The sequence below is a fragment of the Bufo bufo genome, chromosome 3 (assembly GCF_905171765.1).
Source record: "Bufo bufo chromosome 3, aBufBuf1.1, whole genome shotgun sequence".
Taxonomy (NCBI): domain Eukaryota; kingdom Metazoa; phylum Chordata; class Amphibia; order Anura; family Bufonidae; genus Bufo; species Bufo bufo.
The window spans coordinates 69,058,166-69,078,928 of NC_053391.1; the positions used below are offsets into that span (position 1 = coordinate 69,058,166).

General features: G+C 40.0%; 1 protein-coding gene across 5 annotated transcripts in view; it reads right to left on the minus strand.

Annotated features, from left to right (window-relative positions):
* ROBO1 (roundabout guidance receptor 1) overlaps positions 1 to 20,763 on the minus strand; it is a 345,972-nt gene that overhangs the window by 14,944 nt on the left and 310,265 nt on the right. For all 5 annotated transcript variants that reach the window (XM_040423239.1, XM_040423237.1, XM_040423238.1 and 2 more), the window contains 4 exons: positions 15,884 to 16,219; positions 5,408 to 5,515; positions 4,605 to 4,749; positions 1,514 to 1,759 (listed from right to left, as the gene is read on the minus strand). In XM_040423239.1, coding sequence (XP_040279173.1) covers positions 1,514 to 1,759; positions 4,605 to 4,749; positions 5,408 to 5,515; positions 15,884 to 16,219 — 835 coding nt within the window. The remainder of the gene's footprint in view (positions 1 to 1,513; positions 1,760 to 4,604; positions 4,750 to 5,407; positions 5,516 to 15,883; positions 16,220 to 20,763) is intronic.

Sequence of the window (20,763 nt, forward strand, 5' to 3'; positions counted from 1 at the left end):
AATTAGAAATGTAGCAGTCAAAAGCTTTTCAACGTGCACATGTACTGTTCCTGTGTTACCAGATGTCGATGCATGATGATCACACAAGCCACATGACAACAAAAATATGAACTGTCCAGAAAGCCCATTCCAAGCATATCCTCACACACTCAACCATTAACATTTTCTTTGGTAATGTTATGAAAGAATAAAAAATGAACCAATTCTTCAGAACATGTGCTGAACATGTGCCATTAAATACACAATAGAGTCATTTTACTGATTACAAAGCACTTTATGCCAGAAATATTTAATTTGATATTTGCCAGAAAGTTCTTTACATTAAAAACCCTCATTTCACCCTTATAGCATTAGCCATTAGCGATAACTTTAAACCCAATTCTCAAAAACATCAGGCAATTGTGACTCTCCAGAAATTACTTTCATGTATAAAGCTTCTAGACCATGTGGATGTAAGCAGAGATGAATTTGTCCCTTTGTACATCGCATCCTGGGATCTGATAATGTAGTAGGTTTATACTATCGAGAGTCGAGACCCGTGGGTGACATAATATCACATCATTTGTAGCAAATGATAAGAATGAAGTGCAAAAAAAGTTAAAAATCTGATTGTGGACTCAATTTGCCTTCCACACTACTTATAATCTACATTTTCATCATGTCTATGACTTAGGGTACATTCACACGACCGTCCACAAATTGCAGATCCGCAAAACACGGACACACTGGCCGTTTGTGTTCCGTAATTTGCGGAAGCCACACAGCCAGTGTTATGATAGAAATGCCTATTCTTGTTCGCAATTGCAGAAAGAATAGGAGATGTTCTGTCTTTTTTCGCAGGGCCTCGGAACGGAACTATAGACGCGGGCAGCCCCATAGAAATGAAAGGGTACACCTCTGTTCCGCAAAATTGTGAAACTAATGCGGACGCATAAATACGGTCGTGTGAATGCATCCCTACCCTGTGTTTTCTGGTCCCTGCTCCAATTTAAAGCGTTTTCCTATGCGTAAATATTAATTTGTTCTCTCAAATAACCCAAAACAATAGGAATAATTTTTTTTTACATACCCCTTTGCTTAGATATTGCTGGTACATACTTTTTTATGGTGCCCCCTGGAGGTTATTTTTACTCCCTCTCAGAACGTCCACCAAAGATGTCCACCAATATCTAGACAGAAGTTTTTTTTTGATGATTATGAATGAAAACTTTGAAGGTATTAACAGAGTAAATTACTATTTGTTTTATTTGTTGGACAACCCCTTTAAAAAGGTATTCCTGTTGCAACAAGAATAGGAGATAACTATCAGATCAGTGGGGTCCACTATCCTTTGGATAGTGGATAACTTGTCACAACCAAAATAACCCTTTAATAGTCATTTTTGCAATCATTGAAGTACCAGCTACAGTTAAAATAATTAATAGTTAGTTTTAATAGCTAAAATTTAGCAGTATTTAGGATTGTTATATACTATGCACTATGGTTATTAGTGGAGCCATGTTGCTGATATTACCTTCTCTCAAGCTGATGCGGAGCTAGAACTACATCCTCCTGACAGTCCTGAAGCATTGGCTGAAGCTCCTCTTGAGGTGATGGAGTAAGAGTAGCTGTGGACTGGTGACTATAGGAAACAGCAGCTGGAGACGAAGCAGCTCCTCGTATTGGTGGTGTAGGACCTCGTTCATCTTCTTCTTCCAACTCATCTTGCTGGAGATACATTCTTGTTGGTGGCATTGGACATGGTAGATCTCTGTCATACCTAACAATGCCAAAGACAAAAACGAGGGTTCACATACAAAGAAGTCATGTTGTTCTGTCCCAGCACTGGGAGATTCATTTCAGTATCATTACAGATTAATTCTGCTTTCAGTTTGCTATTCCTGTTATTAGTTAGGTAACAGCACCATCTAGCGGTGGCAAAAATGTATTACACTTGTGTTTCTTATTTATAAAGATTATTGTATTGTTGGGAGGTGCTAAGCATTGTGGGTAGTGCAAGGCATTCTGGGAAAGAGAATCCCAGTCTTCATTTTACAGGACATCAGCAGGACATCCACCATCTTTGTGCAAGTATATCTGGTGAGTGAGATCTACCTTGTTTCAGGGATATTATGTTATGCAGTGATGTTTAGCTTGAGGTAGTGTTACTCAGGGAACATGTTGTAGCTGTTAGATATTAGATATGCAATCCTATGTATCGACAGCCATTTTGGACATGTGCTCAGAGTTAATGTAATGTTGTAGTACATATTGTTCTATGCTTTCTGCTGTACATGCTATCTTGTATGCTTTATACTTATACAAGCTATTTGTATTCTTATAGTTTTACCAAACAATTGATTACACATCAATACTCCTGTTTTGCCAATAAACAAGTTAGACTACAGAAAACAGTCCTCTTATTTGGAAGACAGGAATGGTTTATACTGAATATCAGACTGCACACTGTCTGAACGTGTATGAAGACAGAACACATGTACAGATGTGTCCTTTCCTACTTTTCCTATTGGCTTAACATACATTATTCCTAAGATGCATGAAGCAAGATGAGTAGCTTAAAGGGAACCTGTTATGTGGATATTTGATTATAATCTAACTAATTATATACAATCATTGACTACTAAAAAGTACCTTAGATGTATTCACTTACTGGTGTGACAGATGGTTACCTCATAATGTACACACAAAGATGCCACATGCTAATGAGCTGATTTGAGTCCAGCGTGATGTCAGTGAGTCCAGCGTTTTTTTTAATTCAGAGCTTTAGCCACTCCCCTGCCCACCTGCTGCTGATTCATATGGAAAAAAAACTGTCAATCAGCAGCAGGTAGGCGGGAAGAGTCAGGAGCTCATGAATATTCAGGACTCATCATTATGAGCTGGAGCTTTTCAATACAAGATGTTGGCAGATTGACTGGGTCAATTAAAGAAAGTGACCCAGCATTTTGCAAAGAGAATCAGTCACTTATTTATGTTGCCCTAAGGCTACTTTCACACCTGCGTTTAGGTCAGATCCGTCTGGTATGTGCCCAGACGGATCCGCACCTATAATGCAAACGTTTAGATCCGTTCAGAACGGATCCGTTTGCATTACCATGAACAAAAAAAAAAAAAAAAATTTTATTTTTTTTTGTTCATGATAATGCAAACGGATCCGTTTTGACTTTACACTGAAAGTCAATGGGAGACGGATCCGTTTGAAAATTGAGCCATACTGTGTCAACTTCAAACGGATCCGTCCCCATTGACTTACATTGTAAGTCTGGACGGATCCGTTTGCCTCCGCACGGCCAGGCGGACACCTGAACGCTGCAAGCTGCGTTCAGGTGTCCGCCTGCTGAGCGGAGCGGAGGACAAACGGAGCCAGACTGATGCATTCTGAGCGGATCCGCATCCATTCAGATTGCATTAGGGCTGGACGGATCCGTTCGGGGCCGCTTGTGAGAGCCTTCAAACGGAACTCACAAGCGGAGCCCCGAACGCTAGTGTGAAAGTAGCCTTAGTTAGGACACCATAAAACTGGTGACAGGTTCCCTTTAAAAAATAAATCAATTTTGCAGTACTCTGTCAGGATATGTCTATACTACATTTCTGTACGTGGCCACTCAGTGCTTGTGATGTGCATTGCAGCCTGTCGAGGGTTTTGCTAGCTGATAATGCCATGAATCATGAGAAACTGGAGTCCTTAATGAAATTCAAAAGGTCGACACATCAGTATAGGGAATCATTTATTGCCTTTTATACATCTAAAGCATCTTAGGGTGAATTGCATCCTGATTCAAGGGAGAAACCCTTCATATTATTTAACTTGTGAGTCTTTCCAACATTGTATGTGATGGAAAATTGCTAATGAACTGCGACACAATCATTGTAGGATTCAGTAAGAACCCAAGGGTCAGCCCCAGGTGCTTAATTTCCCTATAGAGTCAGCGTGACCTGTTTACCCAATTTTTGGCTTGACTAACTTACATGTAACACATATTTATCCAGATTACAATGGACCTGAGGAAAATTCCAGTGGGCACCGGTACTTCTCAGATTTAGATCAGGTGGTTCCAGAGGTTGGACACCAACTATCAGATAGTGCTGCCATATGCTAGAAATATACCATCAGACACTATGGTGGGAAAACACTTGTGATGTACCTGGTAGTGATACGATGTAGAAACCTAAGAAACCAGCAGTCAGATCATTACTAGGTGGTCTACATCACAATGGATGTCTCACTAATACAAATGTGGGTCTTACAAAATGATTGGCAGCAACATAACAGGGTATTATAGGACATTTCCAAAATGTGCAATATAAATTGCTTAATATATCCTCCTGTGGTTCTTGTGGAAGCTCAGGTTTTTCTGCGACTTTACATAGATTGCAGTTGAATTGTAGCTGAAAATGAAGTCATAATAAACACTTATTAGAATCAATATTCGAGTTAACTTAGGACCATGGTACTGGACTAGAGCAATGTCCATCTGCCAGATACGTTCTGGTATTTATAGAAAGGCCTACAATCATTTTGCTCTCCTATAGCAGTGCAGAAGCTGACCAGCAGAAGTCCTCATTCACAAAGATCAAACGGAGGTGTAAACATATGGCCTTACCCGTGATCTGCTGACAGGGTATAGTCTTCACTGGCTCCATGTGGTGGTGGATGAGTCGGTGGTGGTGGCAAAAGATCAGCCCAGTTCATACCAGCCTGCTTAGATCCTTTTGGAGCTCGAGTTCCCTTTTTATGACCTTGACTCCCTGCAACAGTATGAAGGTCACTTAATAAATAAGGATAATGCTTAAATCTGCAAAATATATTCCTCCTTCATGGAGAAACTACAATAAATTTCATCCATTACACTAATAGCTAATAAATACATAAAATGGAATAAAGACACAAATGAAATTTACAAGCAACACCATTTAGAGTGATCTTCCTCAAGCAATTAATTGCATTATAGATCATCAGCTAAACTAAATGAGCTGTGGACATATTTTCTAAACTGATTTTTTTTTACCTTTTAATTGCTGCAACCTAAAAATACAAAATGATCTTGATATAATCTATTAACGTTTTTCTGTTGCATTAAGTCATTGAATATACATCATCTGTATTGTCAAAAAATTGTTTTAGGCTAAATTAAATTATTTCAGTTGTAATACACAAGTTGTAATAAAAACAAAAAGCATACCCAAAAGCCCATTTATAAAAAGAATTCTATAAATTCTAGAATTTTCTTTCATCAGAAAATCTAGACCATTGGGTTTAGACATACAAAAATAAATATTCTGAAGAAAGGCTAATTTGAAAAACTATTTCTTGTAAAGTCCTATAGGGGAAAATGAGGTTAAAAAAAAAAAAAGATTTTAACATTTTTACATTGCTAGAAATGATTTCTTTAAAAATATCAATTACCTGATGTGCTACTTCCTCGATCTGAACTGTTATATGATCCACCCGTGTTCTGATCATGGGACTGGTTGTAAGGGATAGTAGCCGGCATAGTATCTGCAGCACGATAGTCTAAAATACAAATTAAATCACATTAATAAACAAATATTTAAATAAATAAAATCACAAAATAAACTCCAACAGTTTAAGCCTCACATATGCATAAAAGTGGTACATAGGGGCTGTATGGCAGCAAATGGAGTACCTTCACATGGCTCCACATTACGGATATGTAGGAAGCAATGCTCATAGGAATGAAAATCTTCAAAATATGGGACCCATTAGAAAAAACTCTGCCTCCATATGTGGTATGGGCCATAAAAGTCTATGGGCATTGTATTATAGCTCCGAGCATATAATAGCCCATGTGCACAGAGCCTTAAAGGTGACCCGTCACCTCTCCTGACATGTCTGTTTTAGTAGAAAGCTGTATCCCACATAAAAAAAATATAGTAGGGCATGTCTTCTTGTAAGTCTATGTTGTGCCATTCCTCTATTATTCCTGCTAGATGTTTATGAATAAAGAAGCAGCTGGCTGTTACCAATTAGGTGGTGTGTCCCTGCACAGTCTGACACTATTCGATGAGTGCTGCCAGTGTGGAGGATAGGCACCCAACTGGTAACACCCAGTTGTACCTTTAGTTATAAATTTCAAGCTTGAATACTAGAGGAACGGCACAACGCAAAGTCAGAATCATACGTGTTTATACAATTATCTTCTAAAAACAGACAGGTCCTCCTTAATGGGGTTTTCAGAGGGATTAATACTGATGAGTCAGCATTAGGATAGGTCATCAGTATATGATCGGTCTGACTCCCTGCACCCCTGCCAATCAACTGCTTAAAGAGGCCCTACTCGCCGCGCAGTGCCATTCACCAGATAACGGCTGTGCTTGTTATTGCAGCTCAGCCCCATTCACTGGAATGGCACTGAGCTGCATATAGACCATTTAAATGATCAACATGACATCACTGGCCTAAAAAGAGATGTAAAGAAATCTGCAGCACTCGCCAGTATGAAAAAATCCAATAGTGGTTTTATTCCAAAAACATCAGGTAAATGCAACGTTTCGACCTTCCTTGGTCTTTTTCAAGCATTCATTGCTTGAAAAAGACCAAGGAAGGTCGAAACGTTGCATTTACCTGATGTTTATGGAATAAAACCACTATTGGATTTTTTCATACTGGCGAGTGCTGCAGATTTTTTTACATTGATTTGACGCCGGGACCATTTGCCAAGATCCCCATCTGCCTGCACCACCATTACCTATAAGGTATTTATTCATGGTCGTCCCTATTTTTGGGTTCAGTAGTGCTGCCAAACCTCTGCATATATGGCCTAAAAAGAGGCCACAACGCTCACCGGAGTGACTCCGTCTCTTTAAACAGCTGATCGGTAGGGGTGCTAGGAATTGGACCCCCACTGATCAGATACTGATGACCTATACAGAGGACACTACACTAGTACAACCCCTTTGTACTGTAATAGTATCAACTAACATTGGCATGAATATGAGCAAATAAATACAATATAATAAAAGCATTAATAATGTATATTCCTCCAGTATAAAATAATACTCAGTCCAGTAGACCTGGATCATCTGAAGGGCTGCAGTATTCCTCCAGGTCACTGGTTTTATTCTCTTTTTGACTGTATTTCTTGAGTCCCACAGCGAATGTCGTGTAAAAATAACCATTTACTGGAGATTAAAGAAAAATCATAAGGATCTTGGCTTTCTCTAAGCACAATGACTTCAGAAGGAAGAAAACAGGCTTTGTGGTGCACCTTAATTAGAGATTGAAGGAACAGAGCGAAGGATGTGAAAAGGTTATTTGACAATGGGGCATAAGTGTATTGTCAACAAGTATTCATTAAGAGACGAGCTTGTGAGAGCGACAGTTATTAATGCAAGGTACACAAGCAAGATTATTGCTTCCTCGGAGTGATGGAGGGGCAGGACAACAGATGGGGTCTTTGGGTTGCACTTATAATGACATCACGCGGAGGTCACAAGGTACGTCCATAGCTCCCTTTTATTGTGTCATTACCGGAGCCTGCTTTCCTCCATTCACTTCACAGCATATGCTCAAGCCTTTGTGCAAAGCAGTGTGCAGCAGGGGGTTAATCTATAGCAACAAGCAGCTCTTTTCAATGGGCCATAGCTCTAATGAATGGTGGGTTCCAGGATCCTTGAAGTATTTACTCATTCAATGTTCTTTTTCATGTATGGAGCTAACACATAAGATACACAACCATGTTAAGGGGATTTTAGGAGGACATTGATTTTCGGTTTCTTAAAAAAAAATATTAGAATGGGACAGAAGAAGATATTAATTTTCAATTACATAATGAAGAAATAGCATTGATTTTTGTTTTTGTTTAGAGGGGTAGCCTGAAGCAGCCCGGGTCAACAAAATTGAAATAATAATGGTGTTGGGATGGTCTACTGGGGCACAAGCTACTTTTGTAGGTCCAGGCTGTGATGGTACACAAGGCAATCATCTTCCCCTACTTGGTGTCATCACTAACTATGGTACATGATGGTCATCTACTCAGCCAGTGTCTCCCAGTGGAAATTAATCCATTCCATCTAGGGTCAACCTCAAAGTTCTGTGACATGGGAACCTCTCAGTTAGTCGACCCTCTGATACTGTCCAATTACCCAATCACTGAGTCCAAAATTTTGAAAATGCCCTTGTGAGAATATGTCAGTGTACAATAACAGACACATTTGTATCTGAAAAAGGCAGGTTATATAGGCTGATAAGGGACACCCCTATCAATGTGGACACCCATAAGCATTTCTTTACTAAACAGATAAGTGGAGATTTATCAAGACTAGCATTCCCACACATAAATCTTGAACACCCTGTGCAGGAGTGAGATGCGCCTAATTCATTAGGAGTCAAATCCCTGGCCCTCCATGCACTAGCAACTCAAATCTATGCGTAGACTTGAGCTATAGCTTATGCAAGTATAGTAAATGCAGTGGGTTGCGCTAAGCCCTGCCTCTCTGTTAAGCCACGCCTCTTTTTCAGCACTTCTGGAAAGTGTCGAGAAGCTTAAAAAGTTGCAAATTATGGTGTAAATATGCCATTTATGTCCCCAATATTATTTTTATTTACAAAAACTACCGTACATACAACCCATTATATAATTTTTGCTGCATACCACACAATAAAAGCATAAAAACACTAAAAACTAAAAGGTATGTCCACCTAATAAAATGAATCCTTACTATCATCCTAGTTTGTTTCCACAGTTGCACACAAACTTTAAAGTGCCATTAGCGAAGTTCTCAAAAATAAGATTCGGCTGCTTCGCCGAATTTCACAAAGAAATTCACTTTGTAATGAATTACTTCATCACAAAGCACATTTCTTTGCGAGTAGCGGGCGCAATGATGGGGAACGGTGATTGCGCCGCCCTCCTTCATTAACCCCTCAGATGCCGCATTCATTGCTGACCGCAGCAACTGAGATGACCATTGAAGGCTGTCAGGGGTTAATCTGTTAAAAAAAATATAAAAAATACTCACCTTATCCATTTGATCGAAAAGAGTCCGCCGCGGCCATCTTGATTGAAAATCCAGAGAGAAATCTCGTTCTGTGTGTAGTGACGTCATACATCACCGAGCATGAGATTTTGCGCGGGATCTTCAATCAAGATGGCTGCGGCGGACTCTTCAAGTACAAATGGATGAGGCAAGTTATCAGGGTTTATTTTACCGTCATTTTAAGGAAAACTGATTCCACAATTCTTCGTTACCACGAAGCACAAGAGAATTTGTCTTCACAGCGAAACAAATTCTCTCTAAAAGAATTCACTTTGTGAACTTTGATTCGCTCAACACTAAGTGCCAGGACCAAAAAATAGTGCTGACCACTACTGATTCTTGGGTGGCCCACTGGTTTTCAATCACATGCATGCACACATATGGCGGAACCTGCAATATGTCCTGAACAGCACGGTCAATGCTGAAGAAGACCTGTCGCTCTGCTGACATCTCTGTATACCCCATAATATCATAATTCTGTATCATCTTTCTGCACTGTGCCATTTCTGTATGTATCCATGTATCAAGCCATTAACAAGTAGGTGCAACCAGCTAAAGGGGTATCTCTACACAGTCTGAGATAGTCCCATCAGTGTCGACAGTGACAGACTACGCAGGGACACAACCCTGTGACAGCTGTCACTTAATAGAGTTCTAATAGAAGAACGTTTATTTGTCTGGAATGCAAGAATTCACTAAAGCAGACAAATCAGAGGGCAAACAGGACATCTTTAAGAAGGAAGGAAGACGAGAGACTACGGCTTGAGGACACCATAGCAGCAGTAGGACCAGTATCGGACTGAGGTGCCTAGGGCCCACAAGTAAAATTCATTCTGGGGCCCACTGTATAGGGACATGCAAATATTACCTGCCCACTCAGAGGCAGGCAGCAGCAAGATGCTACAAGATGATTGATTATGGGGGTCTCTGCAACAACTTCAAAAAGTGGGTCTCAGGGAAGAGAGGACACTGGCTGGACTGACTATTCCTAGAGGCCATCTTAACCTCTGATACGTCTATAATAATAAACTGGATAGTCTACCAAGTTTTTTTTTTTTATAATGATATAGGTTATTTGAGATGCTGTGCTGGTGGCCTGGGGGTCCACCTTTCTCAGGGGCCCACCGGGGGAATCCTCTGTTCCCCTGTGGGCCAGTCCTAGCCTGAGTAGGACCCAGGGGTGCAGAAAGCCTTTCTGCTGCCTGAGGCAAAAACTGAAATGGCGCTCTAACCCCCCAAAGCCAATTTCTTAACCTAACCCCTTCCCTCCAGCCCTACTGTTAAAGACATACTTGGAAAACATTACATAAAGCGTTACTGTGCCCACTGTGATTCCCAATACTATACTGCAGAAACAGATAATCCCCCTTCTGCTGCCCCCATCTTGCCCCTACCTGGTACTTCCTGAGGTAATCTCCTCACCTCATTGGTGGCGCACCCTTGATAGGACCAGTTTGATGTTTGAGTATGGAGACCCCGTATTTAAAAAAAAAAAAGACTGCTTTTGCAAGCTGTTCCCTTGAATATTAGCCTGATCCATCTTTCCACACAGAATCTACAGATGGAATAATGTAACATCTGATCACCATTCACAGAGGCTGAAAATAGCCCCTCAGACTCATCTGCATCTGGTAATCTGCTCTTTCAATTTGCGCCAAATTATTAGAAATAAATAAAGCCCACACTCATAAAACCGGTATTGTAGTGCCGCAGGCCTCGCTGCTGTGTGTGTTTGATTTCCCAGTCAATGTCCGTCATGTATATGAGCAGGATAAATAATACAACAGCAGCTGTGTTAACATTTCAGCTTTTAGGGGCTCAAGAAAAAAATAGAAACATATGAAACGGATAGAAAAATCATTTGGAAATGGTCATTTACAGATGTGCAATCCTCTCATTTTGCAATTTGCTGTAATAAGCTGGATGTAATAAAATTCAGCACGGTAACGATCATAGAGCGGCGAACGTCAATTATTTGTAATCACCTTCCATTGCTGCCTCCACAAATAGATCCAAAGGAATGCATTGTGAAGAGCAGAAACGCAGGTAGCCCCAAATATCATGACCCGTGCTGACATAAGGGTCTGCCTGTGTGGTGCAGGCAAAGCAGGTCGTGTACCATGAAGTAGGCAGCTGTGATCGGATGCAGCCTTTTACTGGGGAACCTTCAATTGTATGAGGTGGTGAGACACCGAGATATGTTTAATAGTTCAAAGCTGCCACTGATCGGGATCCTAGGGACAGCACTGCTGCAAATCATCTCATTAAAGCGGATTGCACGGTACTGTAGCCTAAAGCCCTGGGGGAAAAAATGACATACGGATTTTTTTTTCCTTTACCTCTACATATTACATTAGTGAAACGTGCCCTGAAGAAAGGAGCAGAGAACATCCGAGGGTTCATATCACTTCTGATATCAATTTACTTCTTACAGGAGACACAAATCCGAACATGTAGCAACTCTACAGGAAATAACTGTTTACACAGATTCAACTAAGTATACCTCTACTTGTAATTATCCATCTAATATCTATATCCATCCATCTATCTCATATCTATCTATTTATTATATATCTAATATCTATATCCATCCATCTATCTCATATCTTTCTATCTACAGGTGAAACTTGAAAAATTAGAATATCGTGCAAAAGTTCATTTATTTCAGTAATGTAACTTAAAATTAGAATTTTGTGAAAAGGTTCAATATTCTAGGCTCAAAGTGTCACACTCTAGTCCGCTAATTAATCCATACCCCCTGAGCAAAGGGGACCTGAGATTGTGACTTTGGGGTTTCATAAGCTGTAAGCCATAATCATCCAAATTATAACAAATAAAGGCTTGAAATATCTCACTTTGCATGTAATGAGTTTATTACATATGTTACTTTCACCTTTTTAGTTGCATTACTGAAATAAATGAACTTTTGCACGAAATTCTAATTTTTCAAGTTTCACCTGTAGATAGAAAGATATGAGATAGATGGATGGATATAGATATTAGATAGATAATGGATAGATAGATAGATAGATAGATAGATATGAGATAGATATTGCACGATATTCTAATTTTTCGAGTTTCACCTGTATCTATCTATCTAATATCTTTATCCATCCATTCATTCATCCATCCATGTATCTCATATCTATTTATAATCTATCTATCTAATATCTATCTCATTTATATTGTAAGATCTCATCCTGCTGACCTCATTATAGCATACAGAGAATATTGTAGACAGATTTCTATGTACTTAATAATAATATTGAGCCGTGTTGTTGGTGTCTCCACAATTACACATGTAAAGGACATGAGGAGTCAGATAGTGATCTGTGTTTAATCAGTGGTTCACCATGCAGCGACTGTACAGAATCATCCTCATGAATTAAATATCTCCCGTTGCTCACACAGTCCCCCGCCCACTATAACATTTAGATCAAATCTTACCATATTAATTTTCCTTTATTTGATTTTATTTCATCCGTGGTTTATTATTTGCAGCACTAAATTTGGTTGCAAAGGTTAGCTGCGTGCTAATTAACATTTTGACACTGTTAATGTCGATCTTCTACATTTACATGTATAGTAGTTTGATGGTTCTGCTCGAGTTGTAGGAGACTGAGAAAAGCTGTGCTTCTTATTAAAAAAGATCTAAGCCCAAGATCCCCAGAAGACTTCACCTTCCAATAAAAGTAATAATAAGAAGTGGCAAATGTAGAGTTCTCCAGCCCTGCCGAGGGGAATGTAAAGTTTCTCTAGGATGAAGAACCCCAGGAGCACCGCGTTAAATATAGAAAAACAGATAAAAAAGAAGCATCTGCACTGTGCCCTTGGCTTATAAAGTACAAGGTTTATGAGTTCATATAGAACTAGTGACATCACAAGTCTTCCAGGATAAGTAATGAGATAAGATACCGAACAATAGCAAATGTCAATTTATTTAAAGTATGCTGGAATTTGATTGGTTGCTTCCAAGACATAGCTAAAGAGGGCTCCAAGGGTAATAGGAGAGCCCTGCTATTTATAATTTTTTATATTTTTTTGGGGGGGTAGAGATTCAAGTTTTAACATGACACATTTCTTAGCCTCGCAACACTTAAAAGAGGTTTTTAAGGATTATTATGTTAATGAGATATGCTCATGTCGTTACTTTCCTAATGTGCATCTTTCCCATTCTTTTCCTTCTCCTGACCCATTTTTACCCTATGAACAAAATCCTTCTGGTTTGTTTCCATCCTGTATGTAGCACTTCTTGTTCCTACTTCCAACCAAACCCATGATGCACTTCTCCTTTCTCTGCCACAGCTCCAGCACCGCCCCTAACAAAGCCCAGCTAGTTTAAAGCTCCTCCCACCCAGCTAGTTACATAGACACTCCCCTATCACTGCCCCGCCCATGGACATAGTGTCAGAGGAAGTAGGAAAGAGTAGCATGGACATGGTCATGTGACCACAGGCCAGAATAGAAGATAGGAGCAATAAAGAGAAAAGAAATGCATTACAAAATTACAGCGACCTTCATAAATGATTATTTTAAAGGATGTTACTCAAACTGGAAAACCCCTTTAAGTGTGTAATCATTTCATTCATTAAAAAAACTGACATGTAATAATGATATGTAAGAAGCTTTAATCATCGGGGAGCAGGGTGCCAAGACTCCCACTGACCTTCAGCTGTATTTGGCGCTCCTTGGAGAGTGGAGTGAGAAGTGTGGACTCATAGACTGTCTGTGCTCGTGCACTGCTTACTCCACCCTCCATTGCTTTTTACAATGATTTAAACTCATAGCGGGTGACTGATGTAAATCAAAATAACTATGTATATCAATGACCCCTATAACAATTCCTAAAGGACATTCAACTCAGTCATTACACGGAAGTCATATAAATTTACAATAAATTAAAGGGTGATCACATTTTCCTAATTGAAATGAAAGGAATTTTCCATTTTTCAACTTCTGAAATGCAATCTACAAAGAGTAAATAGCCAAACTCCAATTCAATAACTGGAATTTTCCACTCACAAGCTCCACTGATTCAATTATCTTTAGACATCCCTACTGTATGTACTGAAAATATGACGTGTTCCCCATAATATTAACCTAATAATTAGATTTTCCTTAAAGGGGTTCTTTGAGAATCAAGAAAATAAAATAACTGAAAATACTTAAATTTTACTTTATTATAAATATATTCCTAAATACCTTTCATTAGTTATTATGGCTTGCTTGGTCTAAGGAGCAATCAGGAGAAATAAGATGGCTGCCATCCTATTAGTACACACAAAACCTGTCCTAATCACACAGCAGGACAAGTTACTTCAGAGCACTGAGGTAAAGAGCTGCCTCATCCTCCTCTCTGCTCTGGGATTATGTTCCTAAATACAGTGTAATATGATCTTCAACTGAATATCTGTAGGAATGGAGTTCATGAGGAGACAAAGTACAGAGAGGAGGGTGGGGATGTGACTAATGAAAAGCAGCTCTTGTATGCAGTCTCCATTACCACAGTTCCACATTACCACAGTCTGTGTGTACTCTCTGTACTTCATGTCTCCTCATGAACTCCATTCCTGCAGAGATTCAACTGAAGATCATATTACACTGTATTCAGGATCATGATCCCTGACAAACAGAGCAGAGAGGAGGATAAGGTAGCTTTTTACCTCAGTGTTTTGAAGTAACTTGTCCTACAGCGGGATTGTGTGTACTAATAGGACGGTGGCCATTTTATTTCTTTACTTCCTAGACAAAATGAGCCTAATCAACTAATGAAACTTATGAACGGTATTTGGGAGGTATATGGTATTTAAGCATTTTCAACTTTTTCATTCCCTATGAACCCCTTTGAACGGCAGTAGGAGTCCTATAGGCCAGGCAATGCTCCTCTGGAATTCTGGTAAGAGTGTATGCAAATGAGCTGTTAAAAAGCTAATTTACCACCAGATGTAAGGTATATATCCTATAAGTCAATGTTTGACTGCCTTTTAAAAGGTTGAACATTGACTTATAGGAAAGCTACCTTACATATGGCGGCATTAGAGGCAGAGCTTTTTAAGAGCTGATTTGCATACCCTCTAACAAGTGTATTTTAACTACTCTGTTCAAAAGAATGTGGTTGCTATGGGCAAAATCCCCACTTTATTTTTTTTATTTAAAGGCATATTTCAGGATTGTAAAAATCCTCACCGATGTTTCAGAGTTCCACCATCTCTGGAACTACACAATTCTGTCCATTAATTTCTACGGGACTGCCGAAAAATAGCAAAGCACGCCGCTCAGCTATTTTCGGCAGTCCCACAGAAATGAATTGAGGGTAGCTGTTCTAAGTATAGGTGCAGGTCCCTATCTCTATAATCGATATACCCCCAATGTCCAAGATGGGAATACCCTTTTAGAATCTTTGACAGGCCCTTCAACCCCTGGTATGGTGTGTTACAGAATATGGTCATTTCAGCAACTAGATCAGCCTGAATATTTTTTTGGGCTAACTCTATTGCTTGTCCTTTTTGATGTAGAAGCCCCCAGTGCCCATGTATCACTAATGCCCTGGGTACAATTGGAAGAAATATACTTTAAACTTTCTCCTTCTTGAAGCAAATTTATCTACAAATGACAGGAAAAATATGATCCTTCTCCTGAAGTACTACAAGAAAATTTAGACTAGAACCTTCAGAATCACAGGTGCATATCCAAAAAAACAAGATGGCTGCACACCATTATACATACAAACAATAGATCTAAGAAATGGGGGTCATTCTAGATAAAAGTGGTACAATACAGACTATAAATGAGTTAATGGAAGCTAACTCCTGACACAATGTTCTACTGCCTCTTTAACTGTAGTTAGGTCTTGCCGAGTGTGGTAGAGGAAAGTTTTTATCACCTTTGTTGATTTTATTTTGCTCCATGATGTTGTACTGCATGGGGGCGACATCTGGTTTGTGCTGAGCAGACGGCTTCCAGTGCTTCTCATCCACGTCCACGCTAGACGAGTTGATGTTGTTGCTGATACTGGACTGGATAAGCTGAGTGGTGGCGTAAGGGGTGGGTTGGCCGGCCGCCGTGACAAATCGACCATCCTTAAGATTTGGGCTATTGAAGGTTTTCATCTCATTGATTTTGTTGCTTAAATCCACATCACTGTAAACTCCAGACTCGGGTACCATCAGGTTCGTCTGTTTGTTGTCCAACTGGTTGTTGTAGTTCGCTATGCAATCAGCTTGATAGGAGACAAGAGAAAGATAAAATATATGAATAAAACATATATCTGAGGATCAAAGGTGTTGCACTACTGGAAAAAAGGTAAAAATAAAGACCCTTGTTAGCTGCTGCCTGACACCACATCTACTCTTTAAATGGAGACAAAACCAATATCCAATGGTCCTCTCTGCTCATGGGTTGGCTTTTACGATATACAGTGGATATAAAAAGTCTACACACCCCTGTTAAAATGTCAGGTTTCTGTGTTGTAAAAAAATGAGACAAAGATAATTCATTTCAGAACTTTTTCCACCTTTAATGTGACCTATAAACTGTACAACTCAATTGAAAAACAAACTGAAATCTTGTAGGTAGAGCGAAGAAAAAATATTTAAAAAAAATAATATGGTTGCATAAGTGTGCACACCCTTAAACTACGGTAATACTTTGTTGAAGCATCTTTTTATTTTATTACAGCACTCAGTCTTTCTGGGTATGAGTCTATCAGCATGGCACATTTGACTTGGCAAGATTTGCCCCCTCTTCTTTGCAAAAACACTCCAAATCTGTCAGATTGCGAGGGCATCTCCTGTGCACAGCCCTCTTCGGATCACCCCACAGATTTTCAATCGGATTCAGATCTGGGCTCTGGCTGGGCCATTCCAAAACTTTAATCTTCTTCTGGTGAAACCATTCCTTTGCTGATTTGGATGTATGCTTTGGGTCGTTGTCATACTGAAAGATGAAGTTCTTCTTCATGTTCAGCTTTCTAGCAGAAGCCTGAAGGTTTTGTGCCAATATTGACTAGTATTTGGAACTGTTCATAATTCCCTCTAGCTTAACTAAGGCCCCCAGTTCCAGCTGAAGAAAAACAGCCCCAAAGCATGATGCTGCCACCAGCATGCTTCACTGTGGGTATGGTGTTCTTTTGGTGATGTGCAGTGTTGTTTTTGTGCCAAACATATCTTTTGGAATTATGGCCAAAAAGTTCAACCTTGGTTTCATCAGACCATAACACCTTTTCACACATGCTTTTGGGAGACTTCAGATGTGTTTTTGCAAAATGTAGCCTGGCTTGGATGTTTTTCTTTGTAAGAAAAGGCTTTCGTCTTGCCACTCTACCCCATAGCCAAGACATATGAAGAATACGGGAGATTGTTGTCACGTGTACCACACAGCCAGTACTTGCCAGATATTCCTGCAGCTCCTTTAATGTTGCTGTAAGCCTCTTGGTAGCCTCCCAGACCAGTTTTCTTCTCTTTTCATCAATTTTGGAGGGACGTCCAGTTCTTGGTAATGTCACTGTTTTGACATATTTTCTCCACATGATGATGACTGTCTTCACTGTGTTCCGTGGTATATCTAATGCCTTGGAAATTCTTTTGTACTCTTCTCCTGACTGATACCTTTTAACAATGAGATCCCTCTGATGCTTTGTAAGTTCTCTGTGGACCATGGCTTTTGCTGTGGGATGCGACTAAGAACATTTCAGGAAAGACCAACTAGAGCAGCAAAACTTTATTTTGGGTTAATCAGAGGCACTTAAAATGATGGCAGGTGTATGCTGACTCCTATTTAACATGATTTTGAATGTGATTGCTTAATTCTGAACACAGCTACATCCCCAGTTATAAGAGGGTGTGCACACTTATGCAACCACATTATTTTAGTTTTTTTGTTTTCCTCCCTCCACCTAAAATATTTCAGTTTGTTTTTCAATTGAGTGGTACAGTTTATAGGTCACATTAAAGGTGGAAAAAGTTGTGAAATGATTTATCTTTGTCTCATTTTTTTTTACAGCACAGAAACCTGACATTTTAACAGGGGTGTGTAGTCTTTTTTTATCCACTGTGCCCTTAAATGGGTTGACCCACAGCAACTGATTACTAGGGGTCCAACCAATGGGACCTCCAACAATCACAAAAGTGGTGGTCCATGTCCCCCATTTGAATGGATTGACAGTCTCAAGTACTCCATTGAGTTCCATAGAGATTAGATGGGAGGCCGAAAGCAGGTGAATACATAGCTCTTTTCAGACGTGGACATAAGACAACCATTCTTTTGGAGGGGGTCCCACAGCACACTTATCTATCCTGTGGATAAGTGATCATTTATTACTGTAGGACAACACATTTTACATTATTCAAGATGAGATTTAGTTCATTACATCTAACCGAGTGGTAAGTTATTGAGAAAGGATTCTGGGAATTGTAAAAGGGTCAATAATAGAGTTTCCCTGACGTAGCATACGTGATTTATAGACTCTGAGATCTATTAGGAGAAAACAACTGGTTTTAAACAGTAATTAGCGTTAACACATAGACTCCAATATCATTGTAAATATGAAACCTGGAGCTATGAAGAGACTTATAAGACTGACTTTTACTACCGCCTAAACCGATACCAGACGTGGCAGGTTCATGGCATCCAGATCCTAATCATAGACAGGTTTGGCCTTGGAAATATAGAACCTGGAAATGTTGGTACCTTCTCGTTGATTAGATACAATTAAATCTCGGCATGTGCTATAAAATGTACTTTAATATGTCTGATGCCGATTAACATTCTTTCATGTCATTTTTCCAGCGGTGGTACACGTAAAATATTATGTGCCTCCATAAACGCTGGGCTGTGCATTTACAATTTCTGGCACCAGCATCATTTTCGAATACAATACCGCTTAAGGGGACATTCACTGTGAAAAATCAAAGTATACGGGAAGCTTTATTAAACCAAGGATTTCAGGCGAAAACTGAAAGACTATGGATACTATAATGTAACAGGAAGATATTGTATATAGTGAGACATCTTGTCATTAGTTAGGGCTAGACAACAACTTGTGCCATCTGATGACCGCCATGAACTGAGTGTCATCATGCAAACTTCTTGTGATATACATAGCTTGATATTTATTTTTACCATAAAGTTCAATGGATGCTCTTTTGTTAGATAATTTCTATAGACTTCCATACCCTGCCAATGTCACATCCTTTACCAGATTTCCAGTCTGCTCTATGGACGTGGACGTCACTTCCACAGCTCTGGACAGGTCCACCTCATCTGCACATGCACCAGGGAGATGAATAGATATAGCCCTATTTATCGAACTGTCCTGGGCTACGGAAGTAAAATTCCAGTCCATAGAGCACACTGGAAACCGGATAAGGGATGTGAAATTGGTGGATGTAGGATTTTCCGCCAGAGGGCACGTGCCCAGGTTCCGGAGTAGCCGATCCATGCAACTTCAACACAGTAAATGTATTGAAAACTTTTTGGGGGGGCAAGATATGATTAGGGTGGGTTGATGGGTCCTGGAAAACCCCTGTAATGAAAGCTAGTGCACGTGGAGGAGCAGTTCTAACACAACATATATAAATGGAGTGCAACCACTGCATAGGGCTGCTTTGTCAGTGTTTGATCAGTGAATCTATCAGGAATTGTGAGTCAAAACCAGGTGCAGGTTAAAAAAAAAAACAGAACAGGTGCAAATCTTTCCATCATACCTTATCTGTATGTAGCCTCCACTCCTGGTTATGGCTCACTGACGAACATCACTGGATCAAACTCTGACTTTGTGAAAGTCGCCTAACAGCAGGGGCGTAACTATTATAGCGGCAGACCATGCGACTGCTATAGGACCCAGGGCAAGAGGGGGCTCAGTCTTAGTTGGGATTACCTCCTCTTCTACTAGGGGTGAAAACTTGGTCAGGACTCTACCGTCTAAAGGAACAACTTTTAGCAAATTAGACAGTGGAATAATGGCCCAAGGGTCATTGAAAGGGATTTAGGTGGAAACCCTTCTGTCCTGTTTGGGGGGCCTGGTTTGATGCTTGCTACGGGGCCCTTACTTCTCTATGTACGCCACTGCCTAACAGCTTCTGACATGTAACAGCACATGGAAGAATTTGTTTTTAAAGTGAATGTCCACTTTTTACCACCATGTTGATTTATGTTCAATATTTGGTGCAGATGCGTTTCTTTACATGCCTTTCAGAGCTCAGAGCTCCATTTTTCAGGTACAAAGTAAAAAAAATCTGTGAATAGCCACAGTTAAATTATAAAATTCTGCAGGTCTGCAGGCACCACTAGGGGGAGCTCAGAAGCTTACTATATATTGCTTAAATAGAATCTGTCAGATACCTTGATATAAATCCATCTGCCATGGGAGATGTGCGCTACTCACCACATTCTAATGCTCTTGGTCTAACCTCCATATATTTCCCCAGTGTGAAGAAATAAGCCTTTTATTCTTATGCAAATTAGCCCCTGGGTGCAACAAGGGCATTGGTGTTGCAGCTCGCACCCAGACGCTCTGCTCAATTGCCTTGATGTCTGCACCCCACTGCTTTGACTGACAGGTTAAGGCAGTGAAGACATCTGGCTATTACCCCAACTCTCCTGACGAAGCCGCCTCGCGGCGAAACATGTCGGGTGGGGTAGCGTTGGTTCGTGTATTTTAGGCAGGCCACAGTGTAGGGCGGCAATTTACAGTTATTTAGGTCGCAAGTTCTGTCCAGCTCTGTAGATACTGAGTGAATGGTTGGAGGCAAACAAGCTCTAGTC